This window comes from Takifugu rubripes, chromosome 17, assembly GCF_901000725.2.
Source record: "Takifugu rubripes chromosome 17, fTakRub1.2, whole genome shotgun sequence".
In the NCBI taxonomy this organism is placed as follows: domain Eukaryota; kingdom Metazoa; phylum Chordata; class Actinopteri; order Tetraodontiformes; family Tetraodontidae; genus Takifugu; species Takifugu rubripes.
In genome coordinates, this window is record NC_042301.1 from 1,619,127 (window position 1) to 1,644,412 (window position 25,286).

Consider the following 25,286-nt stretch of genomic DNA (forward strand, 5'->3'; position numbering starts at 1 on the left):
TGATGTCCTTAATCACATTCTCATACTCAATAGAGAAGAGTTTTGACTCATTATTACGTTTTTATTGTGTTTTCTCTTCATTTCCTCCTACAGTATAGACCACAGAATCTGCCCCTGAGCCATGTGCAGCCAGGGTGTATTTTTGATCTCTGGTTAAAAACACAACACTTGTGTGAAGATTAAAGTGATTTATTTTGCATAAATAAATCAGTTCTTGTCCACATTAAACACACACACATGTGGCACTTCCAGACTCCTGCTTGTGAGTGTAATAAAAAAATAGTTTGTGCCCTTCGTTGTGTCACAGCTAATCGATGTGCAAGTGCCATTTTAAAAGAAACCGGTTTAGTGCAGCGTCAACTAATAAAAACAAGTGTTGGACCATAAAAAAATAGAATAATTGCGATGCAAAGAAGACGAACAGCATCGAGACATCGTTACTTTAAGCTCAGAGTAAATAATTCTCTAAAATATTTGGGTGATCAAACAAAGGCCTTTGTTCCTCTTTTAATCGGGTTAGCTGAGTTTGCGTGTGGCGAGCATGAGCCCAAGCTCGGACCGCTACACGTTGATATGGGAACCTCGAAATGGATTTGGAAAAGTTGAAATGCGACAACCACAGAGCTAAGACATCTCCCTCGCTCCGGTTTAAATAAAGTGCCTTGGCGACGCGTCCTTATTGAGCCACACAGTAATTATCACCTACAACAATCTTTTACAGCTGCAGACTTCTACAATATAACAATGGTCTCTGTCAGCGTTTCTCTCTCTTTTTTTAATCTCCCACCACGACAAACATCATTTATTCAACCCCGAGATTCGTCCCTTTATTTTCCCTCCCTAAATCCCACAGGTGTCTCCTCTGAAGGCGCCGCCCCCTGACCTGACTCCGCCTCTACCTGCTCTTGGAGAGAACCTGCAGCCACTAAGGAGGACCCATTGACACTGGAGATTTCCTCCCTTACGACACCTTCCTCGTCCTCCTGATCTCCTGCGTCTTCGGGAGGTTCGTCCGCTCCGTCCGGGTCAAAAGTTCGCCGTGGGCAGCAGCCGGCTGACGGCCCGGCCGAGGGAGGGGTATCACTCGTCTGCTCCTCTTGCTTGGATTGGTGATTCAAAGAGGCTAAATTCAGAGAGGTCAGCGACTGACCCCCGTCCCGACACTCGTCGTCCTCGCGTAGGTCTTCCTTCGATGACGGCGCTTCTTCGCTGCCACCTGGCACCGCGGACGACGACCTTTCGGGGTTTGGGGCATCTGAGGAGCTCAGCTGGGGCTCCGCCCCTTCACCAGCTGTAAGGACAAACGGTGATACTCAATAACATGGATGTGCACGTAAAGACACGGATCACGGACTCACCACCTGGATGTTCACTCTTCCGTCCAGGAGACTCGGGCTCATCCGGCTGCACGTTCAGGATGACGGCCTCCTTCTCTCCTATTACACACACCCAAATAAAGGCTTTATAAAAGAGAAGGCACAAGCCTCTCTTTACCATACCGGAATAAGATGGGACCATATGTCAAGTTATATTCCTCAAGTATCTAAAGCTGGATACACACACAAGGATTTTTTAAATCTTAAGAGATGTTTTTTTTTTTATCCAACATCCAAGATTGTGTCCCACTACCCATCTAGGATCTCGTCCTTCGTGGCAGAAATCCCGCGTGATCACGCGTGATCTAACAAAAACAATAATGAAATATGGCAACAACACAGAAGAGGGGGGAAGATGGGGGAATCATGTGGTCTTGGGTTTTTAAGGAAAAATCCTGGAAAATGGAACAAAAACAGCCCCATTATCGTTGTGTGCGTACCCTGCTTAAGCTAAATCCTTTCAAAATTTTAATCACGCCACTTAAAAGTAATCCACAGATGGATTTGGAATCCGGACAGATGCAGAAGGAAACTAAAAGTTACAGCCGAAGTGAACATACTTCCATTTATTCCCAAAGAAACATTGTAAGTGAGGCCTCCACGGAGCCAGAAGCAAAAGGACAGAAGAAGAAAGAATAAAGAATTAAAATATGAACCACATTTGCACCCCAGGTCCCAGGAAAACACCTATTCTGATGTTGGCCTTTACCTGGTAGACTCCACAATCCCGACATTTCGAGGGTTTGAAACTTCTTCTCCAGCTCTGCGACTCGATTCCCCAGAATCCTTAAAAGACACACAAGTTCAGGCGTCGCTCCGCTCCGCTCCGCTCCGCTCCGGCGGCTAAAGCTCCGCTAAAGTGCGAGGCGTTACTTGTTGATCTGCCGTTGGTGCTGGATGACCATGTTCTTCTCGTGGATGGTCTCCAGCAGCGCCGTGGCCAGAGACTTCAGGTCCGAGATGGACTGAGGGGTCACGGGTAAACTGCAGCCGTTTTCCTCCGACTGTAACAATTCCTTCACTGCGCGCGTAAAAACTAAAATTAGCGGTCGCGGACGCACACGTGCGCACGCGTCATCGAAACAAACCTTGTTTGGTGGAGAGAACTCCCGTCAGCGCGCTGCTGTTGGGCTTCGTGAAGGTTTTAGAGTTCTTCCTACACTCCAGGGCACTCTGAAATCACAGGAGAGGGAATCTGAGCACCACAGAAGACAAAATACCTGTTACGCAAACTCCTGCTGCTCCTGTTTACAAAGGTCAAAGTGTGTAACTACCTTGTATTTGACTATATTTGATTTCAGTAGGAGGATTTCTTCTTGGAGCTGGTTGAGCTGTTGGTGCAAATATCTGGAAGATCAGAAACATCAGCGGTAAAGAAGCTTTCACCGACATTACAGAAATGTTATTACTTTGATCTGCCTGTGATCATCAATTTAACAGCAATAAATAGAGGAAATTGGAGTTTCCGGGGGGATTAATGCTGACGAATCCTCCGCTACCCTTTAAAAGGTCGCGGCCCCTGATCAACACATTTGATCCGATTGAAATTGAGGACCGTGCTCACTGCCGACCTGTTCTCCATGCAGAGGGCGTCCACGTCCAAGATGCGGGCGTCGTCGCTGCCCACGATGTGGTTCATCTCCACGTTGAGGCGGTGAGCCTTCTGCTGGAACACGTCGCGCTCCGCGCAGACGTCCTGCAGCTCGTCCGAGAGCGACTTCACGCTGTGCTCCAGGAGCTCGTTCTGCAACGACGCAAAACGCGGAGGAATATACCCCTGGATCCGACCCGGGATCGGCTCCAGCTGGCGCCAAAAGGCGGCGTCTCACCTGCTCCCGAGCTCTCTCCAACTGTCTGACCAGGTCTTCGCGTTCGTGGGCAGGAAAGTGCCGGGCGCCGACCTCTTCGTCCCCCACCCTCTGCTTGGTGATGGTCATCCGAAGAAGCTGCGGAGAAGAGCGGGGGTGGATCGGGTCGACACGCGGTCATGGCTGAAGTCTCAGCATCGTGCACCGGTACCTTGTTATCTCCCTGAACCTCCAGCAGCCGTTGTTTCAGTTCCTTCACCTCCTCGGAAAGTTGGCCGCTTCTGTCTCTGGAGTCTCTCAGCAGCTGCGCTAAATCCACCTCGATAAAACATCCGCCGAGTCAGCAAAGGCTAAAAAGAGCATCTCGTCCTCACAGACGATGTTCGAAAACGATGGGAAAAAAGACCTGGTTTAGAGTCAACATACTTGTTTGCGTTTCTCAGGAGGCAGAGGAGGATCTCCGTCCTGTCCGGAAGGGCACAGAAATAAAGCAGTAATGAAACATGTGCCAGAGGCAACAGTAACCCAGGACGGACTATTTGCCTAACTAACCAAACATTAATCTTACGATGAGTTCTCTGTACTTCTTCTTGAGTCCTTGATGCCGTTCTCGGAGCTGGTTGGCCATCAGTTTGTACTGGTCCCTCTCCTGCTGACACGTGTCCAGCTCCTTCGACAGGATCAGGAGGGCTTCTTTCTTACTCTCCAGCTTCTGCTTACAAACCATGAACTGGGTGATGCGTTTAAAGGAGAGAGGAACACGCATCTCTATGAGAGTTCCCCTCAATAATGACAGAATCTTTAACAGGAAGTACACAAGGTCATGATTTAGTGTTTACACAGCGATAAACATGTATGGCATCATCTCTGTGATTGAATATGCTATTGTCCTTTTCTTTAAAACATTGTACACTTTAAATTAAGTAATACTTTTGTCTGGTAATCCATTACGCCAAAACTTCCTGTAAATTTAATTTCCAAACGTAATTGGGTGGAAATTAGATCACGTGGGTTCCAATATAACCTTACGAGTTTCTGCGCTTCAGACAAATCATGGACCTCCCATGTAACACAGATGTATGTAAAATAAAGCTCAGGTTGTGTTAAAGTTGACACAGATAAGGAAAAGCCTGCAGCACCTGCAGGTCAACCTGGTGGCAGCAGGAAGTTCACGCTTCCTCAAAAATCAGAAATCTCAAAATCTAAACAAGCCGTCCATCTTCGTGGAGGATCTCCAGAGCCTCTGGAGAAGATCACAGCGTGTCCCTCCTCTTTGACCTGAGCAGCCTCACCTCGTTCAGGAGCCCCTGTCCGTCCCCGTCGCTCCTCCTGCCCGCCTCCATCTCTCTCCCTCCGGCAAAGGGCAAATGCGAAGACCCTGGATCTCAAACAAGCGCGTCTTAATGAAGCCACAGCGTGTCGGTTGGCTTGGTCAGAGTCACAGACCTTCGACAGACAGCATCATCAAAGCGGATTAGCAGCTCCAGGAACACCGTCGCTGCGGCACTTCCGTCCGTGGTGACGTCAGAGCCGCGTCACAGTGGAAGCCGAGACTTGACTCAATCATCATTCAGCCTTCCAAAAATGGAAATGCTTTCAAGTACGTGTGCACATTTACATTTTGGAGTTTATTATTAGAAAGTTACATTTCTACCCCTCTTGCAAAAACGTAAAAATCTACCAAAACCATGGAAGCTGTCTTTTTTTGCCATAACATTGCCGTATCATGATAACAAAAACGATTATAATAACTATAACAATGATAATAATAATGATTGCTATATCATTACACTATATAAAGGTCATATGTTCAGCGGGCATTGACTGCTGTCGTTGCTTTACTCACTGTGACCAGATGGGGGCGGACTTCTTCACGTTCTAACAACATTTGGGGAAATGTCGTTTTAATTGAGCAATGTTGATTGTGCATGTAAAGATGCTATCTGGAATACCAAATTGCGCTCATCAAAATAACCTGCAAATATTTTTGGATTTCTTGTAAATGTTCGATTTTTAAAGAATCACTGTTAATTTTTGGGGGTGTCATCTGTTATTATTACCACAGGGGGGCGCCAAAGAGCTCTATGTTTGCAGTCATGACGCATTGAATGGATTCACATAATGAGTGTCGGAATTCGAACATCATTTATAGATTTTTATTTGAATTGATTAGAGTGTAATCAGGTATCATGTTCACAAGACAACATTAAAAAAAATCTATTCAACTGTATGTTGCATTAACAAAGAGGTTTTCTACATCAGCCAGTAATTGTAGACCTTGGGAAACTATGAGGGCTTTTCCGGGTAATGCCCAGAAATTACTCCCAAATTAAGATGCCACAGGCTTCCCAACTATGACTGGATACAATGCTTTTAAAACATTTTACAGTGTAAAAAGAAGTAAGTTTATTAATATCTGTCCAACATCCTCCACAAAGACAGGAATCAATCCAGAAAAGACACAGGACAGTGTAAAGGAACGACCCATTTTGTTATACTCTTGTTAAGGTCTAAACAAAACCAAGTCCAGGAAACAGTTGAAAGAAGCAAGATGAACAGCTCGAGAGAGCTGAAGAGTTGCCACAAACTGTGGACCAGCAGTTTTCATCATAGGAAGTCTTAGGATGACCTGGATGAGCTGGAGGGTTTTTTTTTTTGGAAATGCATTTTTATACTTTGCTGCTCTGATGCAAACTGTTGGAGCTGGACCACAGCAGGTTGTCCACACAGGCAGATGTGAAGAAAGAGCTGAACACCATGTTATTATAAATAAAAGTCTGGGTTGAAACAGCACAAGAAGATTACTATATCTGTATACTGTCTCCAAGGTTAACAAAAGGTTATGGATATCAGGTATACAGGTCTGAAAAGACTTAATTAAACAATAGGGTTGCTGGTTATCCCAGCAGCTCCTAACAAGGTGCTGACCTTTTATGAGTAGGAGTGAAACCAAATCCTCAGTACGAGACGACAGCGACCGTACATGTCTGCCATTACTGGCATATTCATGACAGCTCTCACCGAGCGCTGCTGTTTTTAGGCCGCAGGAGCTGAACCCAGATGACGCCTCAGCAAACGTGGCTCTTTCTAGACAACCAATGAAACGGAAAAACGCAAGATGCTTGTTAATCCTGACCTCTGACGGGGAGAATGCCATGTTTTCACATTTTGCTAGTGTTTGGGATGCTTGGACAACTTTATGGACACTATAACGTGCACTGGTTTTGGCTTGTGCACGTTGCAAAGAGGAAAGACTTTAAAGAGAACGACGTAAACTCCAATTAATACAAACGGATTTTTAATTAAAGACCTGGGTTCTTTTCTTTTTCTTCTTACAATAAAAGAAACATAATAAAAATGCCTGTTTATTATTAGTAGCAGTGCATTTTGTGATTTTGTCCCACATTTTTAATGCTTTATGCTTTGATGACACCACTTCAGCAATGTTTCTCTTTCATTTAGAGCTATTCTAGCACTTATTTCTATAACTTATTGAAAAATATAAATTCTATTCTTGGTAAATGACTTAGGGCTACTACTTTATTTAGGTGATACACAGTAAATTACATATATGTTGGGCATTGGAAATATAATGTCTTTAAATCATCTGACTCACAAATGTCAACGTTTTCCAATATGGGGGGAGGGGGGTGTCTGATTAAATGATAATGTTTCTAATCCCTCCACCATCAAAAGGTCATTAGCTATGAAATGCCCACAGAGAGCATTAATCCTCTTTAAGTGAATTGTCAATATCTACAGTTTACAGTTACACTCTAATCCTTTACATCCACTTAACTAGCTCACGTATGACACCTTCAAATCCAAAGATGACCTCTTACCCCTTGAACTATGAAACCCTGGGGGTTTGGGAGGGTGTCACCCAGAGAAGTGAGGTGTCTGGCTGCTGGTGACTGCTTCACAGCAGGTGTTCGAGCCATCAAACGTCTCCAGTTCGCTCTCAAGAGCCTGAATCACACATTCGCTGCTGCTGCAAGACGGCAAAAGATCGCACACCAGACAGTAAAACAAGCATGATTTCAATGCTTACTAAATATATAGTTGTCAGATTTAAATAATGAGAGTTAAAACTCTTCTGCAACGTGCTGCTATAATAATCGCTCACTTTTATTTTCCGTGGCACTTGTGGTTTGCTGTGTTGCTCTAACACACCCTCTGTCCTGAGGTACAGACCACACTCACACTCACACACACACACACTCACCTCCAGTGTGTGATGTGTGTGGGAGGGAACGGGTCCTCACGTGGGTGGTGTGAGACCCTTATTAATGTAATAGCACCTGCTGCTTCAATGTGGCCAGTGTAAGAAACTGATCTCGGTGTGTGCTTGCGTGAGCGGTTGTCCCCATTTTAAATAGCTGCCTAAATTTATCAGCTTTGTGGAAGTCATGTGCACCCTGTGTGTGTGTGTCTGTGTGTGTGTGCTTTTGTTTTTTCCCCACAATGATGTCACACTGCTTTAACAGCTCACGAAGATAAAGTTCTCTGGGGGAAATTGGATTTCAGATGTAGCAGGTAACTAAGTTACTAACTAGATCGTGTTAATGGAGCTAAAAGAAAAGGATCATTCCACCAATAAAAAGCACGGATGTTCAAACACGCCACACAATTCAAAAGAGACAATAAAGAAAACACATTACAGCTCATTCATGACGGGAGGGTGGAAGTAATTTCAGGGTGACAGGGCTTTATTCTGGTCGCCTCTGTCCTTGATATTGCTGTCAGTGTGCCCTCCACATGGAGCAACTGTTGGCCCGGCCCCTCCCCGCTGCATACCACCAATCTGGGGCCCTGTCCAGGAACAACAGTTGCGCCTTTAGCCCTTCAAGCTCCAGTGACTAGCTCATTACAGCGGGAGATGGAATTATTCAGCATCGCCTCTGATGATAACACTAATTACTGAGGTTCATCCTTCATTTACATTTTTCCGAGCTCACAACTCCCACATGGCCGTTTAACGTGTGTGAGAATAACAGATTCGATTTGCGCCAACATTAGTCCGTTTCTTTAGATAGAGAATAAATTGGGAATCTTTTTTTTTTAAATATTGTTTTTTGGCAACTGTTGTGGGTGAGCATATATTTAAGCAGCTTGATGTTCACAAACACCAGAGCAGTAAAACACATATTTATGTTTTTTTTTTAAAGGTATTTACGTTACGTGTATCGTAAAAGTATTCAACTTTTTACAAAAAATGTGGAGCTGTTCATCAGTAAAAGGTGCTGAAGCGACATCAGCCTGGAAAACATTACAAAGCTTTGCAGAATTACAGGAACAACATAGAAAACAAAGTAAACTTAAACTCTCAAGAGCTCCCCCACCACCACCACCTCTCTCTCTCTCTCTCTCTCTCTCCCACACACACACACACACACACACACACACACACACACACACACACACACACACACCCTTCCCGCAGTGAGTCCCTGCACTCTGCAGAGTTTTCCGTCCTGTGTCGGGATAACATCACAAACGAGGACCACCAGACAGTGAACACCGCAGTTTATGGAAGCAGCAGGGGAAACTCTCACTTACGGAGATGTCACCGGATTTCACAGGAAGCTGCTCCCGGAGAAGGTTAAGGACAGCCCGGACGACAACGACACCATGGGAAAACGCGATGAGTCCAGCTATGCAGACTTGAACATGAAACCAGACGGCGTAAAAACCGTAAAAGTAACTTTCACCGGTGAAGGAAATCACCTGCTCTTGCAATGCGACCGCGCACAGCAAAGGAATCATGAAGCGGAGAGGAAAGTCCTCTCGGAGGACTTGGGCGAGCAGTCAGAGGACGCACGCCCCACCGTGTCGGGGGACCCTTCTTTGGAACCACTGAGCAAACTTCCCAACGCTGATCGGGACTCTGGGAATGAGCAGCGGCGGCGCGCCGAGCTGGATCCGGGGGACAAGAGTGACGCTGCGCGCAGCGAGAGTGATGAGCTCCAGTACACCGACATGTATCTGAACAGTAAAACCGAGTCCGACGACGGTGCCAGCGCGGTGCTGTCCGACTACTGCGGCTACGAGACCGTTGAAAACGAGCCTCACTATATCACAACGCACGAAATCCAGCCAACCGAACTCGACGACGACGTAGATTACGACCAGGGGCGAGGCACCTGTTGGGATTTTGAAGACAACAATCTGGTGTTTTCCTTTGTGGATTACGCGTCTTTCGAGAGCGATGAAACGCAGGAGGGGACTCTGATACTGGAAGGCATGAACCAAACCAAAATGCAGCCCCGTCTTGGAGGAGCAGTGAGCACCGAGCAGGAGGAGAGTGATCTTTGTGACTCGGAAAAAAGTGTGAGCTCGGATGAAAGCGAGGACAAAAACAGATTTGCGAATGCGGGGGAGATTCATTTATCAATTAAAGCATCCTCCAGGGCGATGAATGAGCCTGTCAGCATCGCTCACAACGCCGCACACGAGTACACAAAAGACTTTGGAGACAGTAGCCACTGCCCTCTTGTGAGCTCTGGCGCCATAGCAGAGCCGTTCCGTGACAGAGCCGAGTATTTCATTCCTGCTCCGGGCCGTCAGCACCTGGCAACCAAATTAAGACGGAAAGATATTAATGAGTATTCAAGCGGAGCGTCCAGTTCCATAAGTGAGCTGGACGATGCGGATAAAGAGGTGCGTAATTTAACCGCCAAATCTTTCCGCAGCTTGGCATGTCCATACTTCGATGCCATTAATCTTAGCACTTCTAGTGAGTCCTCTCTGTCGGAATATGGGCTAAATAAATGGTCATCTTATATGGATTGGAACTATGGAAACATTACGAAGGGTGAAGAGCGGCGCGTCATTGCGCACAAAACATCTAATGCTTTCCAAATGAAGAATACTATGGGCGATAAAAGGTACGGTGTGAAAGCTACTCAAAACAAAATGTACGCACTACACAAGGCGACACTTTCTCGGCAGTCTTCCTCTTCCGAAATTAAAGACACCGTTCAGACAACACAGCGTGGCGTCACGTTGAATGTGCGATGTAACGTTACCGAGCCTGAAGTCACCAGACGCACAAAGTGTTCCAAAAAGGGGACTGTGTTCGCCAGATCAGGGTGCGCCATGCAGTGCCATCACACAGGCGGCACAGGAAGCACACACAAAAGAGCTGTTTTTGCATCGAGCCTATTGAAAAATGTGATTTCAAAAAAGATGCAGTTTGAACAGGAGCGCAAATTGGAGAGGGGGGAAATTTGCGAAAACCACCCGGCGCTGTCCCCGCGTTTTCAACTCAAAGATGACAATGGCGACAAAGAAAGGAGCCAGGAAAGAGACTTCCAAAGGCAATCGTCGGAGTCGGGCTCAGGCTTTAACTCTACTGATGACCAACACAGCGGCTGCAGTTCCTGTGAGCCTACAGAGGAGTCAGGAAGAAGAAAAGCGCCAGAGGATTTTAAAAAATCAGTGTTTGAAACGGCAAAAGGGCTGCTTAGCAACACACAAAATCTGAATTCATCCAACGAAGATAAACCTGAGCCTGTCAGGGAAGTGCCGCCGTTATCTGTAAGTGACGCACAGACAGCAAAAGAAGGGCCAGAAACCATCAGCATACAGTCAAAATTGCTCTTTGTTCCAAGCTGCCAGCTCCTCTCGAAGAAACATTTTCCAAAAGACCTACCAAGTTCTGCGACAGGCTCCGCGACAGGTGCACCTGCTGCCTCACAACAGTTCGCCCACAACTTCAGCCGGGGAGAAACTGAGAAAGGAGGGAAAACCCCTGAGATTAAAATATGTTTGAGAAGTGTGAAGGAAAGTGAAGGCTGCGCACTGAATATCGCCAACTTGTTAACCCCCAAAATAAGTTACAATAGTGTCGGCACCTTCAGGACACCTGGAGATGCTGATGCGAAATGCCATATACTGTCTTCCTTCGATAAGATGCCAAGTTTTACTGTCAGAGACATAAGAGACACTAAATGCAAGTTTCATACGCCGATATATCACGTCAGAGATGTCCGTAAATTGGTCAAGAGTTCGTATCAGTTTGTTTCTCTGGATAAAAGTGACAGCAAATGCACCACAGCAGCTGATAAACTGGAGGAAAAGGAGCCAGTTAAACACGCCCCACCATCTCCCATCGTCATTAAATGTCAGTCAGTGAATACAAACATCAAACCGCACACAGCCGAGGCGTCTCAGAAACAAGCAGGAAATGTGTGCCACCCGGCACCAAGTGAAAACTCCCCGCTCCACTGCATGACGAGCAGGTTACCGTACGTGGTGCCAAGGCCGCCAGAAATTCACACAAATGCCGACGGCAAGCCGATGAAACAGAGCCTGGAGAAATTTGAGCCAAGAGAACCGAAACAGGCCGCGTTGGAGAAGCTGAAAGCCGCCGTTAAGACAATGGAGCAGCTCTATGTTTTCGACAGGAATGAGTGGAAGCGTAAAACTCACACTCCGCAGACGGCCGCAGACAGTCAGCCGATGCCTCTCATCGCTGGCGAGGAACAAGGAGCTGAGGTGGAGGAAACCAAAACGGACAGGATTCCTCAATCCAACACAGTAGCAGGGAGACCAGCGGAAGACAAGGGGGCAGGAGATGTAAAGTCCCCCTGCAACACTGATGTGTCCGGAACACAGTCCCGGGAAAGCAAAACAATCAGCAACAGAAGTAGTCTCCACTTTGGGAAGAAGGCATGTGCGACCTCTGTCAATAACCCTGGTCCACAAAGCTCCATATTGGCCGTGGAGAACTCCAACACAACAGCAGCTCCGCTAGCAGTAAAGATAGAGTCCCAGAAAATCAGTCCGATCAATCCCGCAGTGGCGCAGGCCGGCTCAGATTCGGAGAATTACCTGACCATACCAGGGCTGGGTAACGCCAGTCGGGTCAAGCTGCTGAACCATGAACCCGTTTCGCAGGAGGTGAATCCAGATGTGCAACAATTCAGAGCAATAGAGCAGAAAAAGTCCCCAGTGCTAATAGAGTACCCAGCCGTCCCCAGTGTCCTCCATCACGCAGGGGCCACAACAGGGTTTCATACGCAACAGCAGGTACTATGTCTCTCTCCTTCTGTCCCAGCTGTCTCACCTACACCTTCTACTGGAGACCCACAAACCCAACGCAAAATGCTTTTGGACCCCACGACGGGCCATTATTACCTGGTGGACACACCTGTCCAGCCCCCGACCAGGAGGTTGTTTGACCCTGAGACAGGCCAATATGTTGACGTACCGATGCCTCCTTCTCCTGCAGCACATGTCGCCCCCATCACCCCTGTGCCTCTCTCTGTGTCTCCTCTGACACTGAGCCCAGCAGCATACGCCCCCACCTACATGATTTACCCTGGCTTCGTCCCGTCGCCAACGTTACCAGTGCAGGCCGTGTTTCCCAAGCAACAGTATCACTCTGAAAAAGCAGGAGGGGATGTCATATCCAAAAGCCTTCGACCGGAAGTCACTGCACCAGGAAGTGAGAGCGCGTATTACAGCGCGACAAGTGAAGCCCCGCTAGGGGTGCCACACCAACCTGGAGGCCCGGGACATGTGACCACGAGAGGAGGCGCACTGAGCTCTGACAGGAAGCCCGTTATCAGCATCACTACACAACAAGGTCCAAGAATTATCGCCCCAGCCTCCTTTGATGGAACAACGATGAGCTTTGTAGTGGAGCATCGGTAACCAAGGAAACATCTCGCCACATGTGTAAGATACCAGATGTTGTGCACATTTAACATTATTAAAAGCATGTTTATGTGCCTTTTATATTAACAATGGAAAATTAAATCTCTTACACACGAGTGAGAGTTTAAGTAATGATCTGAATTAAACTGGCAAACTATAACTTTTTTTTGCTTTTTAAAGTCGAGCTTATAGGTAGCTAAAACGTTACTGCGGCATTATTACCCAATTTTTGCCCGATAAATGAGGCTGAAGCAGCAGCGGAACTGTTGGGCTGCGGCATGTCAGCGTTAATAGAAATGCAGTACCTTCATGACAGGTCATCTGACTCCACTGGGCTTGGTGGGAGACTGGATTTTCAACCGCAGTCCAGACTGGGCTCCCTTTTCTCGGCATTACACATCATCCGGCTATTTTGATAGCGTTTGTTTACGTGGTTCTCTCTCTGCGCTGGACAGTGTCACGGGGAACTCTTCTTTTTATCAGTGACGTTTTACGTCATCTTATTCTTAATCAGTGTCAGAAGTTGCCGTTGCGATAAGCAAAACGGCGCCAGCATTTACACTGATCAGGCATAACGTTTTGGCCACTGAAACGTGCCACGCTGATTATCTTTTCATCGTGGCAGCATCTATCAGACATGTTACAAGCGGGGAAAAGGGACGAGGGTGAGGATCTGGCCAGTTGACTGGCTCGGAGCATAACTGCAGCTTTTGTGGGGTGTTCCTAATCCGCGGAGGTCAGTATCTATCAAATGTGAGCTGGTGATGGGGGTCACGGCTGGCCAAGGCTCACGTGGGGAGCAGTGTTATAGACACAATGGAACACACATACTGGCGCCAGGTATAGGCACACCTTTGGGGGTCCGTACAGTCCACGCCATGACTGTTCAGAGCTGTTTTAGCAATTAAAGGAGGGTCAACTCAATATTGGGCGGGTGGTCATAATGTTAGGCCTCATAGCTGTATATATTTATGTATAAAAATATAAGCGGGCTTTTTTGGCAAATGACCTTTTTGCTTTTGTGTTTTGCTCGTGTGTTGCTTTTATCGATTAACACTCAGTTCGCATTTTCTTGTGGTAATCTTTTACTTTCTCAGTGTCATGCTTTGCAGTCCATTCTCAGCTATGTGTCGGAGTAATAATACAACTGCTCGGGGATGACAGATACATGTCAGCTGGGTGCGTGGCAGTCAGGGGCCTAGCATGGGGTCGAGATGTGGTGTGAAAAGGCGCGCTCGTGCGTGAGTGAGCGTGCACGGCGTGGCAGACGGGCGGGCATGGCTGGGATAGTGATGCAGGAGGAAAAGGTCAGGCAATGTAAAGTATTTGTTGTGCTGATGCAGAGACAGCACAGCTGCTGGGGGACATCAGATGCTGCTGCAGGTCTCGCTTGGACGCAAGTCTGGAGGGCTGAGATGGGGTCAACTTTTTATAGCCCCCTCCCCCTCTGTTCTTCCCTAAACTGGAAGAAGGGGGTGGAGATCACTGCTGACCTCCAGCGCTCCTACGTAAACAAACTGCAGTGACGTGTCATAGCGATAAATTGGGTTGAGTCAGGTCGGAATTTTCTGCCGTATTAGCCATCTGTATAGAGAAACTCAAGAAAAACAGATGTTGCTTTCAAAATTTCCCACCTGTTTAACGGAATCCTGTGTGCTCTGTCACCTTGCAGATACCTCCACTGAAGAACCTGCTTTCACTGAGTGAAAGGGAAGTTTTCGCCCTCCGTTCACCCTCTCCAGTCATCTCTTCCCAGTTCAAGTTGTATTCCCACTCCTATGCGCTGCCTACTTTTTATAGGAGACCTTAGAGCACTTTGCAGGGTAAACAAGATGCAGCTGCAAAATCTGGCTGATATGAATTTGCTTTGTCGATATCTCTAAACTGCTGCTGTCTAGAACTCCTGAAATGCCGTTTGAGCTGAGCAAACATGTCTATTCAAAAGGAAACAATGCAAGAAGATATAATAATAAGTATCGCAGATACACCATCAGTCAAGTCATAATATTTTTGCAGGTTGAATCTTTCTTTCAGCATGCGTAAACGTCAACATCTGTCATGAATCGCTATTTCCCTAACCCTTCTCTTAACTACTCGTTAAGAGAGACAGTGTATTTGATAGCTGAAGTACCCCCCACCAGTATCCTAGTGGCCAAAAGCGGTACTACAGAACACAGTTATTCATCACGCAGCCTCAAAATCTCTCCCCACAGTGTAGACGAACTAGATTACCTTCGACATGAATGTCATATAAAGCCTTTTTAGTGGTATTTGCTTCGTGGTGCTTAGTGTCCACAATGTCAGCTGGGATGTTTGAAGCCACCAGAAATTCAAATTGTTTTCATGCAGTTTAGATAAGCAGCCGTGTTAATACACTGTGGTGTGTGAGTGATCCAAGAAGGCCACAGACAGGAACCGTTGGTCACTCTGCCAGAGGTTCTGCCAAACTGCCATGGAACCCTGGAAGGTGTGGAAGAGCTTAACCCAGGCTGCTACCAGCCCGCGGTTGTAGCTTCTGACCTGGACTAACAATAGTGCTGGACAGTTGAACATATTCCACAGACAGGAGGCAGGCTTGGCTCAGGGTGGTTCATTTCACTGGAAGGCCTGGGAGAAGTTTGCTCTATGTGTGAGTTCCGGTGCTCTTTGGCGCACTGGTCAGGTGTAAAACTGGGAGAAATGGCGCGTTTCAGTTCCAGTGCCCTACACTTTCTGAGTGAGTCCTGCCTGATAGGAGAGGCCTGCTGCAGTCCACCCCAGCTCCGACTCACCTTATAGGCTCACCTCGAGCCCAACGCTCACATTTTGACTTTCATTGTGATCAAACTGGTCAAAATTCATGCACCCGTGGCCTGAATGACCCGAGTTCTTTAGAAGACGTATTGAACTGCTGCCTTTGTGTTGAGCTGAGCTGCTTTGCATGACTGACCTGGATGCCTCTTGGATGCTACACTGTAGAGGTATTCCAAACATCTCATCTGGCCTTCGGCATGATCCTTCATGAAATGATGGAGGACGTGGCAGAAAGGGCATCGAACCGACCTTGCTCAGCTTGCTGCCCGGCTAAGGTCGGGGTCAGTGTTGATGGATGGATCAGCCCATCAAACATTTATATTTGGAGCATCCAAAACATTGAGTGAGGGGATTAATATCTCCATGCTGTCTGCCACAAACCGAACTCTGAAATTGGAGAAACACAACATTATCAAGATACTGTAGTGTATAATTATATATATATATACATTTTAATTGCTAAAAAATTTTTTTTTTGGAGTGGAGCAGGACGGAGAGCAGCAGTACTGTCTATAAATGAACTTTGGACACCAAAATGGAAGTTCTAACCCAAAAGCAAAAAGTGGAGACTATAGAAAATAGAGGTTATTGCAAATGATGCATGGATGGATGGAAGAATGATGGGGGACACACTTCCCATGACAAATGTACTTGCTGTCGTTATGACACTGTGAACGGTGACGTCACGAGAATGCCCGCCATTGTGTTGTTTTTTTGTTTTTTGTCAAATTTACTGCTTCAGTCCCAAAATAAATGTTCACAGTTATAACAGCCTCTCCACGTTTAATGTGTGTATGGCCGCGGTTGTAACCAAAGTGTGTGTAAATTCCTGGTCGGGGGATGTTTTGCATTTTGAACGCTCCCTCGTGCGGTTTAACGAGAAGAAAAGAGAAACACAGGCGCGCAAATCTGAGCCAGTGGAGACATTTAGGGGAGAAAGTCCGTTACGGGTGCCAGTTTGTTTTACACGTCTGTGTGTTGAGATGTGAGCGGCGTGAATGTGGACGTGTCCGTGTCTGTAAGTTATGTTTGGCATTTCAGCATTCTGTGAGCGTAAAAGCAGGAGTCGCGTTACTTGGCCTGCAGACACTCGGTGCATGTGTTAGGCCTGTCGATCCAGTATGCACATGTCACTTCCCCTGTTCAAGTCGCTTCATTATTTATTTTTATTTACAGTAAATATCCAGAAATGTTTTAGAACAAGCACAGATTAATTGATGACCCTCTTACTTTATTTCTGCTCTCTTCTGAACATTTGCTTGTTTCCTTTTGAATAGGCATTGTGGCATCATTGTGATATACTTAATTAATGTAAATGTTTAAATTCTCTGCAGGTCAGATTATGCCTTGATTCTGTAAAATACATGTTTTTGTGCCGCTGTGAAAAACACTCTGAAATGCCCTGAAAAGCTGATTTGATATAAAAATTCCTACAGTGGGTTTAAAGATTTTTTTGTTCCTGACTGTGCAGTAAACCAAAAATGGTTTGTGTTTTAACCACAAAAAATGTACATGACCTTTTAAAAATATACACATTCGTTGTCCAGAGATGACTTAAATGAAAATAGATAAACAGCAAACATAAAGACCCGATATACTACCTCTTACCAGAGTTTTAAAAGCACATTTTTGATCATTCATGCATCATTTCCCCAAATCTCCCCAAATTGTGGTGATACCACGAGCACTACGAAGTACTAAGATGCAACAAACCCTTATGATAAGTTACCTTCCAGAAAAGTTAATTAAATATTGGAAACTAACTACCTAAGCTTGATTTTGTGAAAAGGAGTAGAAGCTAAGATGATCAGAGAAAAGGGGATTTTTGAATGTTTAAAGAAAAGGGCTACCGATTTGAATAGAAAAGAACGAGATATACATAAACTACAGATTATTACATATTGTGCAAATGATGTATTTTGTGTCTATATCTGTGTGTGAGGAAGCCAGATCAGAAAAGACTGAGAGAGGGAAGATTTTGAAAGGAGATGCAAGTGCTGTGCTCGTAATGAATCTGAAGGATGAGTGTGACGTGGGCTGACTGAGGTCTACTCCTGTTTTAAATAAATGCAAGCTACCGAACACGACTTTGTCCCTGAATTTAAACCGCAACCTTTCCACCGCTGCACGTGACAGACGCTCCTCTGTGAAACGGAACTTTGTTTCTCATTTTCCTCTGACCTGATTCCCGCGGCCGTCTGATGAATGGTTCCCGACCACCAAAACCACACAACCCCCCCCCCCCAGAAATGGCAGAGGTCAAAGGGAATCAAACAGATTTATGCCAACACAAGTACAATTTTGGCATCTGCCAGCATGCGAGGTTAGCTTTCTGGTGACACTGAAACATCACCCGGGCCGAGGCTTAAGTTTAACCTGACAGTTTGCTGCACTGTTTACATGGTTGCCGTGGACACGGCGAGACTGGCAGACACTGGTTTGCCCTCAGCTGCTCTCAGTGGTTGCTAAATAATCTCCAATAAGGCCCAGTATTTAGATGCCAGTAAAGGCTGTGCTGTCACAGCTGCCCCACAGGATCTGTTGCTTCACCTGCACCAACTTGCAGCTTTTTGGTCCATTTGTTATAATGCAGAAAACGAATCCAAATGACGACGTCTCCGCCCACAGACGCAGAGATGCAGCTCTTGGATGGCGACCCTGGCGCTGCCTGGAGCTCCTGTCTATAAATAGCACACAGTCCAACACAAACTGTTTCTGTTGACTATCTGAGAACTTGTCCAGGAGGCCCGAGGGTATGAACGTGCTCGTTCCTCCAGATTTTTTTGTATTATCAATAGAGGCTCCACTCTCCCACCCACCTCTCCTGGGGTACTTTCAGGTCCCCACTCTGGTTATATTCATCTCTGTTTACATCCTAACTGCTGAAGATCTTAGTTTGAACCCTCTGTAAGGGTTTCATGGTTCCCTGACACCCACAGGACTCTTTTCCAGAAACTTTCCAAACTCCTCCAACATCTGGGTGTTTTGAAAAATTGCCCTCGTCTTCATTTCTTCGGTACTCTGGTTCTCTACGTCAGCACAAGCGCTGTCAACGACAGTCAAAATCAGGTGCTCTAGCAACATATACACTCATGAACAGTCACACGTTTAAAAATGGAAAAGCTCATCATGTTCCAACCTAGAAATGCATCAAAATTCTGGCAGAATTCTCACCCACCGTATCGGTGACCCATGCGAGCTCAGACATATCGTCAATATAATTCTAAATAATGGAGGAAATTGGTTTTCGATCAATTATTTCACATATAAAGAGTAATGTTAGAGCACAAATTTAATTGGGAAATGATATTTACATGTAAATACTTTCCGTAACTGTGTTAACGCCAGTGGTTTTTAATGTCATTCCAAGGAGCCATCCTGTGTGTGCCCAGCATAAATACAAGAAAATCCATACAAAGACAACCCGAGAATCTTTAATTTCAAACAAAATGCAAAATTAAAATGTCTTAAATAGTCACGGGAATGTAAATACTGGATGTGTGTGGAAAAAAAAATTCACTTTTTTTATACAATATTTGACTGCTGGAGGCTGAGTTTTGGTTTTGTCCCTGAAGAATAAAAAAAAAGCTTTTTGAGTGACAGAAATGAGCCATTCAAAATGCTAATGGTTCCTGGTTATTTCACATTTTCTACCAGCTGGAATCAAAAACCTTCTTGCACATGTTTGAATTCTCTTGATGAAGTGGGAATTCGGAGCCGGGGACCAGCTGCTTTCTCCCCCTGCGTAACGTTACGCTCTTTCCTGAAGGCAAGCCCTCATACTTGGTCACATAGTCACTGAAAGAACATCAAGGAGAGATGAGGGTTGGAGGGGGAAGGGGGGGGGGGGGTTCGAGAGTAAAACTGTATGTATGACAGTACCTGACGGGGAAGGTGGCTTTGTCCATCTGCATGCATACAAGGAAGGGATATTCGGAAAACTGGACAGTGGTGATGAAGTCAAGCGATGCCTCGGTTTCAAAGCTGACCTCCACGCCTGCCCTCATGAAGTCCAGATCCACTGTAACATTTCCAGTGACCACCAAGGCTGCCCTGAATCGGGGCAGAGTGACAGAAAAAGAAGCGTTCAATGATGGTGGCGCCATTGTGAGATTCGCTCCTATTTTCTTGGCAATTCTCAGGTAGGAGAGCTGCATTATGGGTTATTTTTGGATACTGATCCTCACTATCTCAGACTGGATGTTAGTCTACAGCAGAGGTGTCAAACTCAAATACCCAGTGGGCCAAAATTCAAAACTGGGACAAAGTCACGGACCAAAATTGATATTTATTGAAAAAATCTTCCTCCAGCTATAACAGGGAACCTTTTGATTGATATATATATATATATATATATATATATATATATATAATAAAATACTAGCAGGCCAGCTCTAATAGTCAATTGGTATGGCTTCGCGGGCCAAATATTTTTACATTGCAGGCCAAATTTGGCCCACGGGCCAGAGTTTGACACCTATGGTCTACAGGAACCTGCAAATAAGACAGGCGCGAAGCACAATGCTGGAGCGAGTCCAGTGTGCTGGTGGAACAACTGAATCAGGCAGCACTTTTTGGCCATCTCAAGTACACGTGCGTTTTACATGGAGCCAAATCTATTTGCAGGATGGTGACACGGCTCCGACTTTCCAGTTAGAAATAAAGGTGTTTTCCAACAATTATCTGCCTGTAACAAAGTCCAGTGTCCTGCAGGAAGTATTACGTCATACTTCACATACAGTTGTTGTTGTCACCGAGGCTGTGACCTACTTACAACATACATAACCTTATGTAATTGTACTGTATACCAAGGATCTGCTTGAGTGACAGGAAAAAGCTGAATGCTGCGGCTGTTAGTGAGTTGTTTCCTGACTGTACCTGTTGTTCACACTGGTCTTGGACTCTCTGTACCACAGACTGATCTCCATGCCTCCTGAGATGTCAATGGCGAGGCCACCCTGGAACTCTGCACTCGCCCTCAGACCAGACTGCAGGTGGATGACCTGGAGCAGAATGCAGGAAGCGTTTAAAAAGCTTTCCATCATACTCATGTTCCCCACAATTGATATTGTAGCTTCTCAAAGATCTGACCTGCTGTTCTACATAAGAAACTAGATTACAGGTCAAGGCCTTTCATGGTGACCCATATAGACACCTGGATTCCCACTTTATATCTGTTGAATTTCTGAATTATCTTCACTTCACATTCATAGTTTAGCATTTCTCAAAAGTGCTGATTCGACCCGACGTTAAACAATCTCGCCAGCGAGTGTGTTTCTTTAAACTTCACGGCTTTCAACACTAAAAAGAAACACATCCAAAATTCACAACATAACAACTCAATTGGGTACAAAAAAAGCCAAAACATGAGGGGTAGGATTAAAAAGGTGGATCATCCTTATAGGACGCGAAGGTAAGCTTACCTCAGAGTGATCGCTCAGCAGAATGAGGCCCTTCACGACATTCATGGGCTCCCCGGTCATAGAAAACATTTTGGACATGAGGTCGCTGTAACCTTTGAAGAAAGTGACGGGACGCAGCTGGATGTCGAACAGCAGCGCCGACATCCCAGCGAAGGACTCCAGGCCCTCCTCCCCTTCGTCGGGCGTGGCGGCGATCAGCGACTCCAGACCCTGCGCTTCAATCGCCACCTGAGCCGAGAGGTGACGGTCATCCAATGTTTCCTAGAAATCTCATCCGCAATCCACCCACCCCTTAATCACCTGCAGGCCATGTAGCATTGCTCCGTTGCTAGCACCAAAGATATTCATGTTGCTTCTCCTCAGGATTCCAGAGCCGGAATACAAAATGTCCAAGCTGTATGTGGAGGTCAAGTCAGCCGATTCTGCGTAGATGAGGAGATACAGGTGACCCAGCGCGTGCAACTGGCAAGTCCCGTGTTAGCGTGCGGGACCGAATGCCTAAAATGTCCATGTTTTACAACTTTATGAGGCCGCTACTCACGTGCCATGAATCCAGAAAATGCGGACGAGGACCCAATTTTGGAAAAGCGGTCGTAGTTATGCGAGATCATGTCTTTCATGGCTTCCTGTATGACTTTACTGTTTAAAAATATAGAAGTACAGGTGAAAACAGGTGAATGCTCTGAAAAACAAACAAACGCACTTAGTTGCGTAAAATTTAGGACGCGGAAAAACCCGCCGAGTGCCGAGGCAATCGGACAAACCTGGCAGGAAGTTGGAAGCGGAGGATGTCCTGGATTTTGGACAGCATGTACTTGTTCATCTCGTGAGGTAGGTGTCCGATGGACAGAAGCAGATTCTTGACCTCCGTGTAAGACGGGTTGCTGCTGAGGATGACATCGGCTGCAGCGGCTCTCACGTTCTTCTCATAGATTCTTCTGTTCTGGTGATAAACCCTGCTCACCGTGCGCTTAACCTACAAGACAACATTGCCATTTACTTCACGACGGATGCCAGTCCGCTCCGGACAGTACCGAGTCTTTGGTTGGTCCCGTGTCTTCACCTCGTCGGTCAAGAGGCTGACGTCGTATCTCTGCAGGGCAGTGAGGGCGATGGTGCTGAGTGCTCCGACCTCTGACTCGGCATATTTGGTGAAGATGGGGATGGCTTCACGAAGCATGGAGTTTTTCAGAGCGAGAAGGTACATCTGGACCTCGGACTCGACCTGACTGCTGTCAGGGCCGTTTAAAATCAGGTGCTTTGCCTGCATCACAGCCTGAAAAGTGACATTATTCAGTCATTTCCACAGAGCCTTTTGATGAAATGTCCTTTCAAATGTCCTGGAAGCTCACCGGTGAGTTGCAAGCTCCTTTCTGACACAGCTTGTGGACCAGGGCCCCCATAATGATCACCACAGATTCTTTAATGTCAGTGCTGCCGATCTTCCCCTTCAAAATATCCTACAATGGAAACCCCTCCCGTTAAAAAGCTCTGCAATAACACTGCGGCCAGATTAACCAGGTCAAGAATAAGGAGGTGTTCCTCACCAGCAGAGCTTGGAGCATCCGCTCGTCGGGATGCGACGCAAAGCCACATGCGTATAGAAACCTCTCCTGCAGAACCAGACCCTTAGCATCAGTGAAGTTTAGGAACTCCAGCATAGCATCCAGGGAAGCAGCTGTCTGGGAGGACGTCACAGCGTCCACCACCTGAGGCCTGCAACCACCACGCAGAGAGGTGAGTATGAGCTCAAGGGACCAGTGAAAGCTATGGCAAAGAAACGAGAAGCCGAATTACAGAGATGACTTGCTGGCATCCTTCAGAACTTTGAGGATCTCGTCCTTGGACGCCTTCCTAATGCTCTGGATGAGGGCCAGGAAGCTGCGAGGAGCCGTAGCCGAGGACAGCCTATCGGGCTCCAGCTGCTTCCGCAGAGCCTGCCAATGCTCGAAAAGCTGTGAGGGAAAACACAGGGGGAGAGGATAAGTGAGACTGCAGTCGACAGTACAAAAATATACCCAATATCTCCCGATAGAGCCATTTAGTCACAGTCGTTATTCGTGCAATCCAGGTTCTCATACTCTGAAGGCCAGGAGGCATTTAAATGTTAGTGAAGCAGCTAAGTGAGCAACGAAACCATTTAGAATGCTAGTTGTTCATGTTTTTCATCTTCCCTACATCGTGAAATTGTCATGTCACATCCCTACTTTGATTAATCAAGAAAGCAAACATGTAAGCACAAGGGAGCGAGGCAGGAGATGCTACATGCTAATACTTGCTATGGCAATGACTTTTCTTAACCATCCTGGCTTCATAAATTACAACTTGGCACATAAACATTTTCGATTTCACTAGAGTTTGTATGAAATTTTAACAACAGATTAAATCGTTTGGCGCCGATGTGGATTTGTGACCAGGTACTCACTGAGGGACATCCCTTGCACTGGGATTTGACCTTCTCCAGCATGATCCCGACAGCTGCCAGTTTTCCATCGACTGACTTGACGACCCCGTTCGCGTCTTTCCCAGCAGCCTCCAGCGGTCCGGCCTCCGTCCCGACTAACGTGAGCGTCTGCCTGAGAGGAAACTGCAAATGGAACCTGCGTCTGGACCAGGAAGGGGGCTCTTTTATATCGAAATGCTTACCTGGACACCACATCAGCCGCAGCAGATCTGCGGGCGTTGACGGCTAACGTGTGCGTTTCTTCAGCCACGGCGGAGCGAATGAAACCGTCTTCGAATGTGAACACTGTAACAGAGCTGGACTTCCTGCTCACACCCAACACCTGGAATTGGACAGAATACTAGTTCCAGAACGGGGGTGCGAGGGGACCCACGTCTCTGTGAGCTGGCCCGGAGGCCGACGGACCTGGCTGTGCATGGTGAATCCCGTCTCTGCAGTCTTGCATGTCTCCAGGAGTTTGGTCCTTGTCACGCGATGTTGGTCGACCTTGTACGCCACTGTGCACCTTCCAGACACGTCATTCTGTTCACAGGCATTAGATCTATTCACACGGTCGGGCAAACGGGCTGAAAATATGACCCGACAGTGGTTTTAACAGTTACCTCTAAGACTTTTCCACTTTTTAGCTGTACTTGGAGTAAGCTGGCCAGCCCTCTTTTAAGGTTTCTGATGGTTGCGGGTTCGGTCCAGTAGGAATAAAATGCCTTTGCCTGCAAGCAGACGTGACAAAAACAACAGGCGTTCAACAGCCTTGCACGCCTCTCCGGCGTATGGGGGTGGCGGTCTTTCTGAACCGAACACATGATTATGACTTCAGACGCCATTTGCACGACATGCTGGAACCAAAGACGGGTCGAAAATAAACACAGAATACTACGGTATTAGCAGGCTGGGATATAAAAAAAGATTAAACTCAGCGCGGAATATTTCCTCTAATTATATTCCCAGCGGACATCAGCATATAGCGATGACATCACCGTTCCCGTCCGACGCGCGCTGACGTGACTGATATAATAAACCTGGAGCCAAATCTAAGTCACATGAGCTAAATTATTCCTGGAAGGAATTATGAGTAGGGAAAACAGTCTATTACATCATCCCACACTGTCTCCTAAACACTATGTCATTTATTTGTGGCCCTCCGCCACCATATCTGCGCAGACCCCCATAAATAGTCTGTCAACTGCTGCTCTGTATAAATAAGTGAACCCACCCGGGAGACCACCTCTGATCTATCCTGTTTCACAAGGTGGGTGATCACCTTGTAGACCTTTACTCCATTATCCTCAGGGCCTTCGCTGGGACTCTGCACCCCGACCCCGATCCCGCCTGCACTCGATTTACTGTTTTCAAAATCGGGACGCTTCTCATGAGGGCTTGAACGCCTATATCTTCTATGTTTACCCGCTATGGGGCTATAAACTGGTGTATTCCCAGTCTCCTCTGAAGCAAACGAACGCGTGAGCATTGCTGTTGAACTGTTGGTACCAATAATTCTGTAGTAAGTAGTGATAAAGTCACGATAAGAGGCTGAAATCACAGATATCTCGCTGGATGAGCGTTATTAACCGAGCTGTTGGCTCATCTGCTGACCCTCTGAACCTGGTGACCTTTGCACACACATACACACACACACACACACGTGCACGCATCCTGTGTGTTATTGCTACTGCCAACATCATCACTCTGCCACAACTAGATTAGCTGCATTACTGGTTCCGGATTCCTGTCGCATGAAGGTCAGAGGTGAAAACGCTGG

The 25,286-nt window shown here is 46.5% G+C and overlaps 3 protein-coding genes and 1 long non-coding RNA gene across 9 annotated transcripts in view; 1 reads left to right on the forward strand and 3 right to left on the reverse strand.

The window, feature by feature from the left end:
* Positions 1–173: 173 nt before the first annotated feature.
* LOC101064344 (coiled-coil domain-containing protein 149) lies at positions 174–4,717 on the reverse strand. 6 transcript variants are annotated; one of them, XM_029851123.1, is made up of 14 exons: positions 4,477–4,716; positions 3,753–3,914; positions 3,611–3,649; positions 3,396–3,503; positions 3,206–3,322; positions 2,948–3,120; positions 2,651–2,723; positions 2,465–2,549; positions 2,250–2,397; positions 2,086–2,162; positions 1,937–1,972; positions 1,359–1,436; positions 807–1,291; positions 174–773 (listed from the first exon to the last, which is right to left on the reverse strand). In XM_029851123.1, the coding sequence occupies exons 1-13, from the start codon at positions 4,525–4,527 to the stop codon at positions 828–830; spliced, it is 1,611 nt and encodes a 536-aa protein (XP_029706983.1). In that variant the 5' UTR covers positions 4,528–4,716; the 3' UTR covers positions 174–773; positions 807–827. The 6 variants fall into 6 exon arrangements, with proteins under 6 accessions (XP_029706983.1, XP_029706985.1, XP_029706984.1 ...); XM_029851125.1 differs by having other exon boundaries at positions 174–1,291; positions 3,753–3,896; positions 4,477–4,717; XM_029851124.1 differs by having other exon boundaries at positions 174–1,291; positions 1,362–1,436.
* Positions 4,718–5,180: 463 nt separating this feature from the next.
* Positions 5,181–8,854, reverse strand: LOC115253348 (uncharacterized). The gene is made up of 3 exons (XR_003891673.1): positions 8,744–8,854; positions 7,027–7,175; positions 5,181–6,271 (listed from the first exon to the last, which is right to left on the reverse strand). It is a non-coding gene; the product is annotated as an uncharacterized lncRNA (long non-coding RNA).
* LOC105417621 (uncharacterized protein C4orf54 homolog) lies at positions 8,634–17,722 on the forward strand. Its single transcript, XM_011612379.2, has 2 exons — positions 8,634–12,868; positions 14,520–17,722. Exon 1 carries the CDS (start codon positions 8,714–8,716, stop codon positions 12,842–12,844), a length of 4,131 nt encoding a protein of 1,376 aa, XP_011610681.2. The 5' UTR covers positions 8,634–8,713; the 3' UTR covers positions 12,845–12,868; positions 14,520–17,722.
* Positions 17,723–18,916: 1,194 nt separating this feature from the next.
* The window catches only part of mttp (microsomal triglyceride transfer protein), an 8,005-nt gene continuing 1,635 nt past the window's right edge, over positions 18,917–25,286 (reverse strand). The window contains exons 4-18 of the mRNA XM_011612378.2: positions 24,130–24,237; positions 23,933–24,049; positions 23,710–23,849; positions 23,489–23,639; positions 22,861–23,018; positions 22,611–22,779; positions 22,416–22,523; positions 22,127–22,339; positions 21,828–22,039; positions 21,605–21,702; positions 21,364–21,485; positions 21,064–21,291; positions 20,519–20,643; positions 19,523–19,693; positions 18,917–19,438 (exon numbers count right to left, since the gene is read on the reverse strand). Of these exons, the coding sequence (XP_011610680.2) occupies positions 19,291–19,438; positions 19,523–19,693; positions 20,519–20,643; positions 21,064–21,291; positions 21,364–21,485; positions 21,605–21,702; positions 21,828–22,039; positions 22,127–22,339; positions 22,416–22,523; positions 22,611–22,779; positions 22,861–23,018; positions 23,489–23,639; positions 23,710–23,849; positions 23,933–24,049; positions 24,130–24,237 (2,268 nt within the window). The 3' untranslated portion in view covers positions 18,917–19,290. The remainder of the gene's footprint in view (positions 19,439–19,522; positions 19,694–20,518; positions 20,644–21,063; positions 21,292–21,363; positions 21,486–21,604; positions 21,703–21,827; positions 22,040–22,126; positions 22,340–22,415; positions 22,524–22,610; positions 22,780–22,860; positions 23,019–23,488; positions 23,640–23,709; positions 23,850–23,932; positions 24,050–24,129; positions 24,238–25,286) is intronic.